General features: G+C 42.7%; 1 protein-coding gene across 2 annotated transcripts; it reads left to right on the top strand.

Annotated features, from left to right (window-relative positions):
- Positions 1-6,274: 6,274 nt before the first annotated feature.
- On the top strand, positions 6,275-11,338 carry LOC105897611 (alpha-N-acetylgalactosaminidase-like). 2 transcript variants are annotated; one of them, XM_012824561.3, is made up of 9 exons: positions 6,275-6,433; positions 6,796-6,952; positions 7,272-7,412; positions 8,197-8,408; positions 8,562-8,656; positions 8,857-9,018; positions 9,307-9,504; positions 10,449-10,589; positions 10,913-11,338. In XM_012824561.3, the coding sequence occupies exons 2-9, from the start codon at positions 6,798-6,800 to the stop codon at positions 11,132-11,134; spliced, it is 1,326 nt and encodes a 441-aa protein (XP_012680015.2). In that variant the 5' UTR covers positions 6,275-6,433; positions 6,796-6,797; the 3' UTR covers positions 11,135-11,338. The 2 variants fall into 2 exon arrangements, with proteins under 2 accessions (XP_012680015.2, XP_031432004.1); XM_031576144.2 differs by lacking the exon at positions 6,275-6,433 and adding an exon at positions 6,458-6,497.
- Positions 11,339-19,307: the final 7,969 nt, after the last annotated feature.

The following is a 19,307-nucleotide window of genomic DNA, read 5'->3' as shown; positions in this document are numbered from 1 at the left end:
TCATGTCATCAAATGACTCTAGTGTGGACGATTACAGAGAAGTCATTCAACATGTTAATAATGATGTATTAGAGGTTGGTGATTCTGCAGACTGCAGACAAATGATTCAGACAACATCTCACACACATTTAACAGATGTTGGATTTTTGCTCCACACACATGTGTGTGTGTGTGTGTGTGTGATATTATGAGGTGATATGATTTTTCTGTCCATTTCCTCATCCACATATTATGTACTTGGAAAAGTAAGGATACATATTAAAAGTGTTTGAATGCACATTATAAACCTAATAATCAGGGACATGGAGGTAACCAATATGATCACCATATCAAATTGAAATAAACATGAACAATGATGTGAGATGATGTGTGTGGGACATACAAAACTTTTTTTTAATTTCAAAATGTTCTGCATTGGAACCAATGGCAGGAATGGTTAACAATAAGCATGTCGATCATATTATTTCATTTTGTAGTTTTCCTGCTGAATATTTCTGAGTAATGCTGGGTTGGTTTTGGTGCAGCTGTATGTGCTTCACTCATGGGTAAACTGTCATGGTCAGTGAAGCAGAGAGAGGAGCAGGAGGTTTTTGTACGGTGATATTTCACTGTGTGAATGGCACCTCTTCGCTGTGTGCACAGTGATACTCAGCCTCATCCTCTATCTGAACTCCACTGATGATAAAGGTGGTCAGAGCCCCACTCAGAGAGCCACTGAAACGCTCTGGGGTGCCTGAATGCCTGCGGTTACTATAGTAAATTAAAGCTTTAGGAGTCTGTCCAGCTTTAAACTGGTGGAGAGACATGTCTGTTCCAATATCTTGTGACGCTCGACAAAGAATCTTCACAGTGTCCTGAGGCTGGGCATTGATGACTGCAGGAGACTGGTCCACTGTGATGATCCCCACAGAACCTGTTTGACCCAGAAAAGAAGGATTCTCAAATGAAAAAAGCACCGTAGGTTTATAAATGTATTATTGATAATAATACTACATTACTGTGATAGAATCATTTCTATTTTTATAACTGATCATCGATGTAAATGATTATTCTTACCTCCAATCCAGAGAGTTAAAAGAGATATGATGGGAAATGTAGGGCTCATGCTTTGTGCCATAGCTCTGATGAACCTGTCACCTATCTGAGAGGAGAAGCTGTGTGAGTGTGTGAGTGTGTGTGTCGTGTGTGTCGTGTATGTGCGTGTCGTGTGTGTGTGTAGAGGACGACTGTTATAAAGACCCAAGAGGTGAATATGCATGCAAATGAACATCATGTCATCAAATGACTCTAGTGTGGACGAATACAGAGAAGTCATTCAACGTGTTAATAATGATGTATTAGAAGTTGGTGATTCTGCAGACTGCACACAAATGATTCAGACAACATCTCACACACATTTAACAGGTGTTGGATTTGTGCTCATCACATGCGTGTGTTTGTGATATTATGAGGTGATATGATTTTTCTGTCCATTTCCTCATCCACATGTTATGTACTTGGAAAAGTAAGGATACATATTAAAAGTGTTTGAATGCACATTATAAACCTAATAGTCAGGGACATGGAGGTAACCAATATGATCACCATATCTCATTGAAATAAACATGAACAATGATGTGAGATGATGTGTGTGGGACATACAAAACTTTTTTTTAATTTCAAAATGTTCTGCATTGGAACCAATGGCAGGAATGGTTAACAATAAGCATGTCGATCATATTATTTCATTTTGTAGTTTTCCTGCTGGATATTTCTGAGTAATGCTGGGTTGGTTTTGTTGCAGCTGTATGTGCTTCACTCATGGGTAAACTGTCATGGTCAGTGAAGCAGAGAGAGGAGCAGGAGGTTTTTGTACGGTGATATTTCACTGTGTGACTGGCCACTCTTCACTGTGTGCACAGTGATACTCAGCCTCATCCTCCAGCTGGACTCCACTGATGGTGAAGGTGGTCAGAGCCCCAGTGTAGGAGCCACTGAAACGCTCTGGGGTGCCTGAATGCCTGCTGCCACTATAGTAAATTAAAGCTTTAGGAGTCTGTCCAGCTTTAAACTGGTGGAGAGACATATCATTGGTAATATCTTGTGAGGCTCGACAAAGAATCTGCACAGTGTCCTGAGGCTGGGCATTGATGACTGCAGGAGACTGATCCACTGTGATGATCCCCACAGAGCCTGGTTGTCCCAGAAAAGAAGGATTCTCAAATGAAAAAAGCACCGTAGGTTTAAAAATGTGTTATTGATAATAATACTACATTACTGTGATAGAATCATTTCTATTTTATAACTGATCATCGATGTAAATGATTATTCTTACCTCCAATCCAGAGAGTTAAAAGAGATATGATGGGAAATGTAGGGCTCATTCTTTGTGCCATAGCTCTGATGAACCTGTCACCTATCTGAGAGGAGAAGCTGTGTGAGTGTGTGTGTCGCGTGTGTGCGTGTCGTGTGTGTGTGTGTCATGTGTGTGTGTAGAGGAGGACTGTTATAAAGACCCAAGAGGTGAATATGCATGCAAATGAACATCATGTCATCAAATGACTCTAGTGTGGACGAATACAGAGTCATTCAACACGTTAATAATGATGTATTAGAGGTTAGTGATTCTTCAGACTGCAGACAAATGATTCAGACAACATCTCACACACATTTAACAGGTGTTGGATTTTTGCTCTTCACATGTGTGTGTGTGTTTGATATTATGAGGTGATATGATTATTCTGTCCATTTTCTCATCCACATGTTATGTACTTCATCGCAATAAGGATACATATTAGTAGTGTTTGAATGCACATCATAAACATAATAATCAGGGACATGGAGGTAACCAATATGATCACCATATCAAATTGAAATAAACATGAACAATGATGTGAGATGATGTGTGTGGGACATACAAAACTTTTTTTTATTTTTTTTCAAAATGTTCTACATTGGAACCAGTGGCAGGGATGGTTAACAATAAGCATGTAAATCATATTTCTGCTGCATATTTCTGAGTAGTGGTGGTACATTTGGGTTAGTTTTGGTGCAGCTGTCAGGATCCTGTATGTGCTTCACTCATGGGTAAACTGTCATGGTCAGTGAAGCAGAGAGAGGAGCAGGAGGTTTTTGTACGGTGATATTTCACTGTGTGATCGGCAGCTCTTGACTGTGTGCACAGTGATACTCAGCCTCATCCTCCAGCTGGACTCCACTGATGGTGAAGGTGGTCAGAGCCCCAGTCTCAGAGCCACTGAAACGCTCTGGGGTGCCTGAATGCCTGGTGTCACTAAAGTAAATTAAAGCTTTAGGAGTCTGTCCAGCTTTAAACTGGTGGAGAGACATGTCTCTGTGAATATATTGTGAGGCTCGACAAAAAATCTTCACTGTGTCCTGGGGTTTGGCATTGATGACAGCAGGAGACTGGTCAACTGTGATGATCCCCAGAGAACCTGATGGATGAATGTTACAGGAGAGAATTGAGGAATCTAATGTGAGTATTTATTTTGACATGCCGATAAATTTAAAAAGTGATGATCAATCAAACATCACAAAGGCCTACACTCACCTTTAATCCAAAGATTTAGGAGAGATACCATCAGAAATGTTAGATTCATTTGGTATGCCATGTCTTACAAATATGTTACAGTTGTTTTTCTAGTGAAGAGCAGCTGTATTGCGCTTGTAGAAGAGAACTGTTTTTAAAGACAGGAGGTGAACATGTATGCAAATGACTGGAAGAGATTTCTCTCCCACTAACTTTGTTTCCATGTTAACTTTTGGGTTTCAGAATAAAGTGCATGGAAGAAAGTTAATCATATATTTCTTCCACTGTCTTTGTGAATTAAAAAAATGTTATTGTCGTTATAGCTATAACATGCAACTATTCCAGTAAATCTTTGATAATGTCCTGCAAAAGTACAGCTGTTGCCTTCATTGTCCATGGGCTCATATTTTCTTTCTTTCTACTTCCTTCATTTAGTGTTTTTTCAAAACGCATGTTTTGCAGAACTGGATCTTCTTTGAGTAAATATCCAATAAAGCAAAATTTGACTTTGATTTTGTCTATTAGTAGGGTTTTTACATTGTAAAACATTGTAACACGGTGTGAGGCAATAACATGGGAAATATGGCAAGCAGGTGTTTATGATATACAAAATATTTAAACCCAATTTTACAAGTAATAAAAAAATCGAAACATTATATGTAATGAATTGAATTGTGGTTTTATGATTAAATCATAGATGAGCCCAACATTTATGGACAATGAATCACTTTTCACTCTGAACAGAGGAAGCCATTATGGGCAGGTGGGAGGGAGTCAGTATGACATACATCAATACGATCAGTTCTTATGTTGGAACCACACAGTTCTTGTGTTGGAACCACACAGTTATGAATCATGTTGGATAGTGTTGCTGCAGCTGTGGGACACACACAACTCACTCATGGCTAAACTGGCGTGATTAAAAGGGGCATGTGTTTTTGGTACAGCTCCATATTATAGTCAATGACTTGAGACGCTTTGCAGAGAATCTTCACAGTATCCTAAAGCTGGACGGAGATGACATGAGGAGACTGGTATACTATGACAATCCCTAAAGTGTGGACAGAGAGTGTTTAGAGACATTTAAAAAGTTGTGTGATATGCGGACTAATACCAATTATTGATATCTAAACCTACCATCAGTCCAGAGAGGGAAGAATACAGTGTGCAACACTAAAGACATTGGGCTACAGACTGTGGTTATTTAATGACATGAAAAGGACCTTGAACAACTCAAGAAATAAGAAGAAACACATGTACATGAGTCCCCATCTCAGTAAATTCACTGTCTGGCCACCTGCTTTTTGAGAAAGTCAAGCCAGGATCAGCTGGTGCCTTTACATTAGTACTATTCCTGTGCCGAGATGGTAGTTATAAGTTATACTTCATCTTATCTTACACATGTAGGATATAGCACTCTCCATCTATCATCAGTCCACTGAGGACTCATCATCATTATCTTCATCATCGTCTTCCTCCTCTTCATCATCGTCATCTTATCCTACTCATTTTAGGCAATAGCACTCTCCTTCCATCATTAGTCCACTGATGACTCATCCATTTTAATTTGATTTGTAAACAGTGTTTTCTTTTTAGTTGTTTTTATTGATACCTGTAATGTATTAATGCACATATCAACATGTTATCAACTCTTGTAAAAATGAACAAACCTATCTGGAAATAGAGTTCAATAAGAATATGCATTTCTGCTATATAGTTTCTCAGGCCACAATGATAAAAAATCATTCAGTCAGTAAATAAATTCAGTCACTAATGGTACATAAGCTACAAGGACTGTTCAAGTAAAACAACATGGCGGATTAGTTCTGACAAACAGAAAATATAAACAGTTACAAAACGATTTGACGTATTTGATGGATCACGTGATTTATTCAGGCTACAGAATATGAGACATCTAGAATGAATGTATATAAATAAAACTGTATCGAATATATAAAACATTAACACATTTATGAAGTATGTACATTTCTAGTCAGTATTATGACAAAGAAGTATCCTGTGCCTGTTTTTCGGTTAAATTTGAATGCGTGTTGCAGTTTCGTTCTCACGGAAACATCCCCCACTGAGATTTTCAGCGAGTCATTACTCTGCGGAGCTGCTATCTCTGTCGATGCAAATCAAGGCAAGTTCCCCCGGGGCCTCTCAGATCCGCCACAGAGGAGCAGAGGAGCAGTGCAGCTGCAGGTGTCTGAAACGCGCTCGCCACGGCTGAGTGACTTTACATGTGTGTGTGTGTGTGTGTGTGTGTGTGCGTGAGCGATACTGTTACTACTATACATGCACAGAGCATACTTTAAAATACAATTAAGTACAGTGTGCTTGAGTTTGGTGACTAGTCTGAACTATTGAACTGATTTAACGTCAACAAGTTCTACAATATCACAATGGATTTGGGGTATATGGGGAGATGAACATTACAACTGATTCAGTCTGTAACGTGGCAGACCATTTTAATTCACAGGAGTATCCAAACTACAATAAATTGTCTAAAGGTAAAAGAGATTTATGTTGTGAACTTTTGCAGAATCAACAAAGTAATTCGTCTGCCACTCTGCTGAGGTAAGCTGCAGTGCTGAGGGGAAAATAAGATGTTGCACATCACCACCTTGTGGACAGTTAGGATTTCACTACAACGCATTTCGACCTCTGTTAGTTACGGTATGATGAGGAATGAGGATAAATCGATAAATCCAACAAACCAGTTAATATAGTAAACACACTAAATTATGATTTAAGTGCAAATATAACACGATATACAAATGGCGGCTGAAAATCTGTACTACTGAAAATCTGCACTTCCCAGTTGTGAACATGTGACCACCGTAAATAAGTCATGTGATTGAAGTGTATGCTGACCAGACCGGAAAAATACGAGGCGCTCAGGTAAGTGTTAAAGTAGAGTTTCTGTTTGTGTGACTACAGGAGTAACATGATACAAGCTTGTTCGGTGTGTCTTCTGTAATGTCATGCACTCACTAGTTGTTTGGGTTTTCCGAGTGCACCTTGGATCATTTTCTGCGTCGCCTACTAGCTGACGTGTTGTGATGCCAATACACTGTAGCCCACATTGTGTACTGTAGTTTATGACCAATACACTACAGTTTGGGTTATAGATTCTTTAGTCTCTATTGAGATTTTCTGTTGACGGTTAAGCTGTTTACTTCACCTGGTTTGTACAAATGTTATACATGTGAAACAACGTTGAAGTTATGGCACACTGACATAAAGCTGTTTCCCCCCCACAGAGATGAAAGTCTCACCTGGAATTTTCTTGCTGGCATTCGCTGCAGCCACCTCAGCACTGGATAATGGGTTGATGAGGACCCCTCCTATGGGCTGGATGGCCTGGGAGCGCTTCCGCTGTAATGTGGACTGTGAAAATGACCCCAAGAACTGCATCAGGTATACAGGGATGGATCACTGAGGCCTGGAGAGAGCATCACAGGCAATAATAGTTCAGTAGTTGTTGTGGGATATGTGTAAAATGCATGAGCTCATCTTAATTTATTATGGGTCATTGATATTGTCAGCTGATGGGCATTATGGCATGATAATGTTGATTATGCGTGTTTTATATATAATTATAAATCCTTGAGTGTAAATAAAGGTCTTCGAGTTTCTTTACATCCCTACCCACAGATACCCAGTGTATCTGCAAATGTAAACCTAACTGTTTAGGCATTTAGTCAGTTGGTCCCCTCTCATTTGTGTGTGTTCCCAGTGAGGCTCTCTTCATGGACATGGCCGACAGGCTGGCGGAGGACGGCTGGAGAGAGCTGGGCTACGATCATGTCATGATTGACGACTGCTGGACCTCCATGCAGCGGGACAAAGATGGCCGACTGCAGCCTGATCCACACAGGTGACTCTCCAGGCTATGCGTCACGTGGCGTTGTGCCCAAAGATATAATTATGATCTAGAAGTGAGATATTGCACATTGCTACATTAGTGTAGTGGTGTTAGTTACATGGTTTGTGAGAGTAGGAAAGAGGAGTCCCTAGGCGGAATATTATAATAGTTATATTTATTAACAATAATGTGAATCTCTTAGCATGATTTAATATATTAGCACCAGCATGATGCTGTGTGATGTATTGATTAATGGTGTGTTGTCACTTTAAGATATTTGGTTCAGGCTATGTTCTCATATTTTGACCTTTTTACCAAGATTACAAATGGGTGAACTGAGTTACACCAAAAACAGAAGAGATTAATGCGTAGGCTAGCCTTTCAGTGGACGCTTTGTGTTAATAATGTCTTAAGTAGTTAAGCAGCACTTTCTGAAAGTAAATCACATACTCACTAACTTCAATGCTGGCTTGCGTTATCTCTTAGCCCCATAGACTAGGCTTGTAACATCCAGCCTAAGATCTGTAGCTTTCATTACATTAGCTAAACTTGGAAGTGTCTTGTTTATGTCTATATCTGAAGCAAATACTTCAGTTTTATCCCGAGTACTGTCTGCCATTCATCCCTGTTCAGATAGTAATATGAATTGTAATGTTGAATGTGGTCTCAATGTGGCCCAGAAATATAACTTTATTTGTGTTTTGTCTTGAGGCAAAGAGAGGTTTGGACTGTGGCCTTGTGTTTGTCACTTGCCTGACTTTCTGGCATCTCTTCCTGGTTTTGTGGTATTTCGTAGGTTTCCAGGAGGGATTGCCAAGCTGGCGCGGTACCTCCATGAACGGGAGCTTAAGCTGGGCATCTATGCCGATTTTGGCACACACACCTGTGGGGGCTACCCTGGCACCACCCTCGACAAGATCGAGACTGACGCACAGACTTTCGCTGACTGGAAAGTGGACTTCCTCAAATTTGACGGCTGCTACTCAAGCCCAAAGGAACAAGAGAAAGGTCAGAGTTCATGTTGGAAATATATTATGATCGCCAGGTTGACAAAATGTAACAAAGAGGTGTATTGGACTTGAACTCGTATTTACATCATTTGTGATTTACAATTTTTTTATTTAATTTAATTTCTTTTATACATTTTATAATTTAATTCAGGGTACCCACTCATGTCAAAGGCTCTGAATGCAACAGGACGCTACATTGGTTACTCATGCAGCTGGCCAGCCTATCAAGGTGGACTTCCTCCAAATGTAAGCCACTACTAGGTTGATGTGAATTTACCGTTAGACTCATAAAAACAACAGCTTTTAGGTTTTTAAGCCAAAGTTCACGGAATCTTAAGCTCATTAAGTATACAGTGCTGCGTATCTGAGTAATCGAGATGGAGAGCTGGGGCCAGTTGAACTCTTGCTGCTGTGAACTCTTCCTCAATTTATCCTCCCATTGTTAGATTAACTACACACTCCTGGGGGAAATCTGCAACCTGTGGCGTAACTATGACGACGTTCAGGACTCGTGGACGAGTGTGCTCAGCATTGCGGACTGGTTCTTCAGCAACCAGAACCAGCTGCAGCCTGTGGCCGGACCAGGACACTGGAACGACCCCGACATGGTTGGTTCTGATTAGAATCAGAAATAGTTTTATTGCCAAGTCGATTTTCACATACAAGGAATTTGTCTTTTTTGTTTTGTTTTTTGTTTGTTTTCCTTTGCCGTTTTCCTCTCTCCCTTTCTACGCTGATACTCTTTCTTCCTCTTTCTCTCTTCTTGTTTCTCCTCCTCCTCTCATCCTCTTCCTCTCATCTCTTCTGGTTGTCCTCTCCTCCCCTCTCTTCTGTTCAGTATACTAAATACTAAGTAAGTGAGTATGGCTGATGAACTTGTCTCGTCTCGTCCTCAGCTGATCATTGGCAACTTTGGCCTCAGCCCTGACCAATCCCGTTCTCAGATGGCTCTTTGGACCATCATGGCTGCTCCGCTCATCATGTCAAACGACCTGCGGACGCTGACCAGCGAGGCCCGGAATATTCTGCAGAACAAGGCCATCATAGCCATCAGCCAGGACCCCTTAGGTATCCAGGGCAGACGCCTGCTTCAGGTAATCTCACCTGACAGCACCTTATGCATTTTATTTGCACATACAATGTGATTATGGCCAGCAGAACTTGTATGTTCATTTACACAGTAATTGTAGTTCTGTGTAGTCCTATGCAAGGGAGAGACATTTCTGGTTGCTTGTTTTTCTTACTCGGCTCTAAGTACATGGATCTTTAAATCCTCTTAATTTGAAGCTATGAATGCTACATTTTATCCTCTTAATTTGAAGCTAGGAATGCTACACTTCCAATTACATTTGATTAATTTATATAGCTCCATTAACAATAGATATTGTCTCAAAGCGCTTTACAGAGCTCAAAGCCTGAACCCCTTAGCAAGCACAAGGCCATAGTGGCAAGGAAAAATTCCCTTTTAACAGGAAGAAGCCTTGAGCAGAACCCAGGTCAGAGGAGGGAACTCATGTGGTTGAGGCCAGCCTGGTAGGGGGAGGGGGGAGGAAGGGAAGTGAGAAAAGAAGAAGAGGCAGGCAGATAATTCAGACATAGAATCAAACAAATAGTTCCATCATATTGGCATACATGAGGCATCAGGTACATCAGCCACACATGCTGGTTGCAGGGTATAAAAAGGGAGATGCTAAGAGAGTAATGTTAGCTTACAAATATAATGAGGATCTTGATGTACTCATAGGGTTCCTATAATGAGCGGATGATTGCGATGGTACACCTTAGCAGAGAAATGGGTAGGTAGGCCTGCAGTCAAAGTGTGTGTGTGTATGATGCATTGTAGGCAATGTGTGGTAGAACTTAGGGTTAGTGCGATTTGGAGGTGGGAATGGGTAGCAGGAAGCAGACGACTTGTCTGCCTGTGTCCCTTTTCTCTTGTTCCTTTTGTGTCTCTTTATCTGACTGCTTCCATGAATCTCCTCATTCTCTTCTTTCTCTCTCTCTCTCTCTCTCTCTCTCTCTCTCTCTCATACATCAGGAGAAGAGTCGTATCGAGGTGTTCTGGCGTCCTCTGACTAACTTGGCCAGTGCGCTGGTGTTCTTCAGCCGTCGCACAGACATGCCCTATCGCTACCAGAGCAGCCTGGACAGACTCAACTACACCGCAGGCCTCTATGATGTCTGTACAGCTCATCCTTATCCATCTCCTCTTCTTTATACATACCGTTCCACCACTGATGCATATTTACCATCAGTGTTATAGGATCATATTGCATGCAAAATATGGGCCATTGTTATGGATTTATAAGTTGATTTGCTGTTGATTGTCAGTGGAGATCATCTGTTTGGGTTGAAGTGATTGTCCTGTTTGTATGAAAATGACTGGACTGAGCTTTTAGTCAGTGGACTCTGTGTCTGGTAACATGTAACTTGAGCTATTTTGTAAGTAATGTGTGTGTGTGTGTGTGTGTGTGTGTGTGTGTGTGTGTGTGTGTGTTGCAGGTGTATGATGTGTTCACTGGGGAGGTGTTGTCTCTGCCGTCACACACTACGCCCTTTACGGTCTCCATCAACCCCTCCGGAGTGGTCATGTGGTATGTCTATCCAGTCACACACCACAAGCTAACCGAAGGAGCGGGAAGGTATCCCAACGTCCGGAGGAAGTACAGAATATCATCGTTGAAGCACCGCCAACCGAAAGGAGAGCATCACTTTTTCATCTGAGAAAGAAACAGATTCCAATTTAGTTTCCTTCACGAGGAATCTTATTTGTGCTACGCCTAAAAAGATGGGAAAATGTACTTGACTTTTCAGGAAAAAAATTCTGCCCCTGGAGATTTTTGCACTTTTATTATGCACAGTTTTACTTTTTTATAATTCCTTATAATGTCTGATATGAAACAATAAAAGAAAGTATCTGTGCTCTTGTGTTTGAGAACGTTGCTGTGTTATTTCATAATTTATTGCGCACAAAGTACTGCCTCGACTCAGATTACAATATGTTTAAACTTTACCCACTAATAATTGATGTTATGTCACAGCAAGAATTTTACTGTCTCAAATACTAAGCCTGAAGGAGAGAGCTGTGATAAGAGGCAGGGCTGAACTGGAATTTATAGTTTACTTAACAACTTGGCACACTTCTTTTAGCTCTGGCTCCTTTGAAGAGCACCGATTGCCCTTTAGTGCATCTGGTCACCACTAGGTGGCAGTACAGTATGCCGTGGATGGTTATCACCTGGCATGCTGCCCTTACGACTAATATCACTTCATATATTCAGATTTGCGGTCCCGTCCTCAGGCAGAGAGGTCAACTGTTCTGCATAGAATATTTGTTTTCTCTGCACAGATTTGGCGGCAAAACAGTAGGACAAAGGTTGATATTTAAGAATTCTTTGTGCTTTATCAGCACTGTATGCAGACCAGGGAACGGCTCAAGCTTTTGTATGACGTGTGTATCAGATTACATTTTCATGTAGATAGTGTTTACGCATTTGTTCACACGGACTGTAAAGGAATTGCAGTCATGCATTAGGCAGGTGTTCACTTCAGCTGTGTTGCCTCCAGCTGTATCACATTTGGTGTCGAATTTCACATCAAGGGGATAATCGTCCACTGCTTATCACGGATCCAACAAACACTGATAAGATTACGTTGACTAATACATATCAGGGTGACCAAGAGTGCCCTCGGTCAAAGAGGGAAGGAGCTGCAACACGAAGGGAGGACCGAGGAAGGCAACCCAGAGATGAAGGCGTGTGTTCAGAGTTTCTTTTTGAACGCACACACAGAACAGACAGCGAGGAGCAGGTCACAGAATTTAAATGATAATTTGAATGCCGGACTGCACTTTTTAAGGATTCTGATGAAGCCTGATCAGGGCCAACATGATGAATATGGCAAATTTGACTGAATTTCAGCACTGTGTCTTGGGATGTGGATGTGTTAGTAGTATGACACAGCCTCAGTGTTCCACAGATGCTTGGGGGAAGACATCTAAGATCTACTTTATTTAATATTATCTAATCTTCAATTTATACTTCAATAAATCTCTCAATATATCCTTCATTGAATGTGTCAATACATTCTGAAATATAACTTGAATTAAGTTTTGTACCAATAAATTGAAAGATTCATTGATTTATTTAATTATTTTGGACGATATATTTATGGATTTGAGGATGATTGATGGATATTGATGAATAGATTAACACATATAATTAAAGATATGTCCCAAAAGTCCTCCATACCATACACACTGTACTGCCAAAAGAAACAGTACAGACTAGAAACACAGTCGCATTAAAGGTGCAATATTTAGGCCAATCTGCATTGTCATGGTCCAACTGGTAGAGCTTTGGGTCTGAGAACACCAAGAGCTTGGGGTTTGATTCTTTGGAATCTCATGTACTGATCAAATGTGGGCCTTACCGCTACTGTAAATCACATCAGGAAAATGGCTGCAAAATGAATCAATGTAGCTATGGAGATACAAGGTCAGTCAAGGCCGTGTACTTAACCATGGGAAAACATGCTGGGAAGACATTAAGTTAAATCCTGATTCAAGGGATTTGTGTCTCTTCCATCCCCCGTCCTGGTCTGTTTGTAAGATTGAAGCCTGACTTTCTACCAAACCCAAGTGACTGACTGAAGCTGCGATGCTGCCCAGAGACGTCTATTGGGGACTGGTCAAGAACGCAGTGCTAAGAGTGGTGCCATACAGTAACCTCCACATCTGATTTCACTGCTGAGCAAGGGGTTGTAAAAAGCCCAAGCAGCCTGGAGACTACAGAGGGAAGATGAACACCATCAATGAGTTCCTAATTTAATTTGTGAACAATAAGTCAGACAATTTTTCTTAACATGCACTAGCTTTTGCTTGGATGACAGTCTTTAACACACCATTCGGCCTTTGTAACAAGGCTTTGATGCTTGAATGAGGGACAGTGTAATATTTATCATGCTCCTCTCTTCCGTCATCTTCTTAAATTACTTAATTGTCATTCACTCTCTAACAAGCAGATGAACTGAACAGCAGTGTGTGAGGTCTCTCTGATTTGTAAGAACGAGCCACTACAATATACACACATCAAGGAGATCTTCAGTCAACATCAAAAGCAGAATGCAGATGGAGGATTGCAGTCTATGGCAATTTCCTATTTGGGTGCTGAAAGGTCTGACACGGCAGATCCAGGAGGAGATGCAGAGATCTTCGCCCCAACATTGTGCACCATAGAGAATCCCAGACCAGGTTTAGCAGACAAGTCCTGAGGTTCTTTGAAGTGGCAGCTGAAGGTGGTAAGGCTGGAAGAGAATGATCAGACCTTCAGTCCATCATCAATTAGGAGCAGGTAGCCCCTGAGGTAGAGCGAGAGAGTGAGAGAGAAATGGAGGGAGTGCAAGAGGGAGACAGAGAAAGAGAGGTGCAAGGAGAGAGGGAGAGAAAGAGAGCGTGAGAGACATAAAGAGGTAGCGAGAGAGAGAGAGAGAAAGAGAGGTAGCTGAAGAGAGTGAGAGTGTGAGCGCTGGGGTCCGGTTGAGAGGCCTCTCGTTGGCCCACCGCCCTGAGTGGCCCCAGGGGAAAGCGGCCCATGTCCACCCACGTCTTTCCCACGGCCCGCTTAGGGGTCAGCCGGGGGTCATCGGAGGTCAGCCGCACTCTGCCAGCTGAGATCACTCACGCCTGACTCCACCCGGCAGGGACCAGCTAGCCTGGGACATGCTGTGCTCTTAGATATACATCGCCAATGCCCATGGGCATCCGGACGCTAGGTTCCTCTGTGTGTGTGTGTGTGTGTGTGTGTGTGTGTGTGTGTGTGTGTGTGTGTATGTGTGTGTGTGTGTGTGTGTGTGTGTGTGTGTATGTGTGTGTGTGTGTGTGTGTGTGTGTGTGTGTGTGTGTGTGTATGTGTGTGTGTGTGTGTGTGTGTGTGTGTGTATGTGTTTAGACTCTCACAGGCAACCTCAAGATGCTCTAAAGATGCACTCTGGAACAAAGTGCCCCTGGCTGGTTCAGGCTCCCAGACTTGCCTCCCAGTAATGGTATTTTTCATTGGCTTTCCAGGTTTCTGCTTTCCCCTGCTTTACACTGAAATAAACACAGTGAAGTGAACACAGCTGGGGAGTCCAGAGACACACACACCACACTCACAGCACAGACTCTCAGTCACACACTGACTAGCGAGACGTTGATGACTTTTTTTTTCCCCATCCTGCCAGTTTGCACACCATCAGAGTGACACCTCTGATCTCAACAGGTAGTGACATCATGAGGTGACTGCGCAGATGCAGCCCTGCGGGGACAACCTTTCCGTGGCTGTACGGTGATGTGACAAACATCACACCACACCATACCATAGTCGCCTACCTTCACCACACCATTCCCTAGCTGCCTACACCACACCATACCATAGTCGCCTACCTTCACGACACCATACCATAGCTGCATACACCACACCATACCATAGTCGCCTACCTTCACCACACCACACCATACTACAGCCACCTACCTTCACCACACCACACCATACCATACTATAGCTGCCTACCTTCACCACAACATACCATAGCCGCCTTCCTTCACCACACCACACCATAGCCGCCCACACCACACCATACCACAGCCACCTACCTTCACCATACCATACCATAGCCACCTTCCCTCACCACACCAAACCATACCATAGCCGCCTACACTACACCATACCATAGCGTCTACCTTCACCACCCAGCACACCCCCTCAGGCTGAGTAGCCCTGCCGAGAGAGTCGGAGTCTTTACTGCACCGTAAAGCTGGAGGCCAGACTGTACTGAGGCACCTCTGCCCCCACGGACAATCGTCCGCAGATGTTCCCTCCGTCCTCTCGTGGAGGCTTAAAAGGGGAACCCTGCGCAGACACATTTTTCCATTTAGCCCACCTCAGCTCAGCTCAGCTCCCTCCAGAAAGCAGCGCTAACTCTAGCCAGCGCTAGAGGCGTTGCAGCAGCAGCAGGGGTCAAAGGTCATGTGTTTCTTCTCCTCACCTCTTGTCACCCCTCCTGAAACTTGTGGATTACATAATTAAGCGAGTTGTGAAATGAAAAAGGGTCCCCTGTTGGCCTGTGATTGCACAGGCCCACAGGGGGCAGCGGTTCCCTCTCAGAGCCAAAGTCTTTCCCAATCTGAGAAAGAGCTCCTTTCAGCCATACTCCCTGTGCTTCGCTCAGCATTGGGAGAGGGAGAGATTTGTCTCCTCTTTACTTGTAAAAGGTATTTAGTTTTAATGCCTGTACAAAAAAGCCTACCTACTTACCTACTTCCTTACCTACCTACCTACCTACTTCATCTAGCATACTCAAAATGGTGTCACCCTTTCAGGGTCAGTGAATTCATAGATTGCCAAAAAATACACTTTTTTGCATTTTTTTTGTTTGTTAATGTAGGCTGATAGCTGGCGATATAATCTGGGCACTCTGAGCACACAGGTGAGCAAACTACACACTTTTGACAGACTGACAGGTGATTTTTTTTTGCAAACATTCAAGGCTCACAATTCTTTTCAGTTACTGTAACTTTGGTGTGCTTTCTGTATTCATGGACACCTGCTTTTAAGAAATGCTTATGATTCTTATCATTCAGTGTATACACAAAATGTCATTAACCATGGGGATACCACAGGGATAATTCAGTGCCATCAAGGCTGTTCATGGACATTAATAAATGGACTTTTAAGGACTTTTCTTTGAACGCCCCAAACTCCTGAAACTAACAATGCCTCTGGTGCGAAGCTGGAATATGGAGCAGGCATCTGTGGGATGGGAGAGAGGAGCATTATTTGCCGGAGCGGGACTTATGGAGAAAAGAGAGCGGAGCATTATTTGCCGGAGCGGGACTTTTTGTGAAACGCTTTGTGCTGCTGAATGGGCCTGGGGCCTGATCTTCCCCTGGGCTGCTGATGACAGACATAAAGGAGCTGATTGTCGCCGGGCCACTGAGGCTTGGCATCGGCACGCCGTTCCACAGAGGCTTTGAACGCATGTGACTTTGCGATTCCATTGTGTTTAAAGATAGACGGACCATCAAATCAATGGCAGTGTCTGTGTGCTTGGACGGCTTGTGTGGAGATACTTTAAAGGGAGAAACAAACACGCACGCATGCATCCAATCTCTCTCTCTCTCTCTCTCTCTCTCTCTCTCACACACACACACACACACACACACACACACACACACACACACACACACACACACACACACACACACACAGAGGCCAGGCTGTGGTATCCAGCCTCACGTGCAGGCTCCAAAGAGAGAGCCTATGGCCCCCATTGATTAAGCCCCTCCAACACTTCTCATCACAGAAACGTAACACTTTGCCCGTTGTTGCTCTTTCTCATCACCACACACTGAAGAAAGAGAGAGACGTGAGAAGGGAGGGGAAGCCAGGGGACCGAGACTGAACTGGAATTAAGAAATGTCTCCCTGCAGTTTATCACGTAGCCCTCTCTCTCTCTCTTTCTCTCTCTCTCTCACTCTCTGTCACACACACACTTCTCTCCCTTGGTGTGTCACACTCCCTCCCTCCATCTCTCTCTTTCACGCCATCATTGACTCTGAAAACGCAAGCTCCAGAAATAAAGAGAACCGCTTCTTTTCCGACTCACATAGCGTGTAATGGGTCCTTTACGCCACCACTTCCCTGTTTCTCTTTTCCCTGGAAAGTATCGGAGTGGAAAGGTGGACCAAATAGGTCAGCGCTGTGCTGTCGGTGGAAGCGAAACTGAACCACTGGAGCAAAAATATCATTCCAAACGTCAAGGCAGTGTGAAAGAAGAGGAATAGGAGCGAGGCATCTCAGATGGCGCCAGTATTCCATATATATATCCCCATGGCAGCAGTGCCAAGGGCAAGGCATGCTCGTTTAGCCTTCCGCCCAGTCACCACACACTGTATTATATCATATCATATCATATGTTTATTGTGTGTTCTGTTCTAATGTTCTACGTTGCACTGTGGTCCTCAAGAAAGGTGATTTTATTCCCATGTATATGAAGAAATACAGATTTGCAGTAAAAGCTGACTTGACTTGACACTTACTCAGCACAGGGCATAAGACAGCACCATTTCATTCATGACTGAAGCCCTATATCTACTCTGCATCAAACCTGTCGGCTTTGTCTTAAATAGGCTGCCATGTCCATTTGAGAGGATGTAGGAGCCTCGGTATTTCCTGTCTGGTTTCCAAGAGCTGACCTCACACGCCCATGTGTGTTCACATCTGCTATCTCCACAGTGTGTCCACCGTAGCCAACTGCGGTCTACCGCCGTGTTTATTTATGGTCGTGTTCTGTTCCATATAACGTTCCACGAAGGCTGGCGTTTCTTCAGAGTCATTGACCAGTAACAGCAGTGGAAAGGTGAAATACATTCAGCTCACAATGGCTTATTCCATAGAATAGATTATACATCATGATGGATAGATTGACATCATGAATTGAAATCATATTTGGCACATTTCCACCAACGGTAATAATAAATTGTAAAAATGTCTAACTTAAAATTAAAATTATTTTCCCACTGAAATACTTAATCATTTGACTTAGTCACCTGCAACACGTCTAAACCCATAACAGCCCAAACTCATTTTCCAGTCAAGTCATGACTGAAAACAACTACTATTAATATCTGAGATTTATTTCTAAATACAGTAAAACGAAGTGGAAGTTATCCCATATCTACTTTTACAACATGTCAAAATTTGCAACAACTGATTTGCAGACGACCTAATTGTTTTCATACCAAAAGCTTGCTGAAGTGCGCTAATAGCTGATCAGCCATACAGCATTGCCATACAAACAGTCATTTGTAATTCTCAAGACCTTAGACTAGAACAAATATGTCTCAACTTCAGTGTATTGAAACAAACAGCTTTTGTACTGCATTGAAACCCCACAAGTTAAACAAAGGTTTGGAGAGCTTACAAAAAAGCGTTAAAGAGGCAGGGCTGGATTTACAGTGAGGCTAGGCAGGGCTTAAGCCCCAGGGCCCACAGGCTGGCAGGGCCCTGGATGAGAGAGGAAGTTGGCTTTTATTGGATCAATGTAAGTTTGCCCTCTTCTCTGTACTCGTACTTGGTATTGGGAATTGATAACATTGGCTTACGATACGAATACAAATACAAAATCTGATCTCTGTGGTGTCAGGTAGCAATCGGACTGCATGTCAGAATAGAGAATTCTCTCAGACTGAAAAATTGGCTATCTTACCTGTCAAACTATCCAACGTGTTCTATCTGACAAATTGTCGGCAAAGCCTTCCATCGATCTGAAATGAGAGGCATGCGTGACAGACGTTGTCAGTCTATGAATATTTCTTTATTAACAAAAGGGAAATCGGGTTGGCATGCTGTGAAATGTACTCTGTGAGTTTATTAAGAGCCTATCAAGAGGTGTGCATGTGTTGTGTCAAGAGTGGCATATAGTCATGATGATGGTGATTTTTCACTGTGGTTGCAAAGTGGTGCATTTCCTGGATGGCCCTTTGATTTGATGATTTGATGATTTGATGATTTGATGTAGCCCCAGGGCCCATTGTGTTCTTAACCTGGCCCTATGAAGAGGTTACGTGACACTTGCAACTCTAAATTTAGTGATGATGAAAGCAATGTGATACCAACATATAAAGCTACAGTGCAATCAGGCAAACTTACACCTCAGTCGACATGTTTATTTTTCTGAATGCCAGGTTTTATGGTTTGGCAGGAGTGAATAGATGAGAGGCATCCCTGAGAGCCAACCTGCTGTTCAACAGAAAACCATACACATGATAAATCAATCATCACAAATTTCACAGGCTAATGCTTACATGTGGCTGTGGACACCTAACATCATGATGGAGCAGCAGGTGGTTGGAGAGGGG

This window comes from Clupea harengus, chromosome 11 (genome assembly GCF_900700415.2).
Source record: "Clupea harengus chromosome 11, Ch_v2.0.2, whole genome shotgun sequence".
Lineage (NCBI taxonomy): Eukaryota > Metazoa > Chordata > Actinopteri > Clupeiformes > Clupeidae > Clupea > Clupea harengus.
Note: the sequence above shows the minus strand (reverse complement) of the source record. Positions and strands in the feature narration are given on the sequence as shown.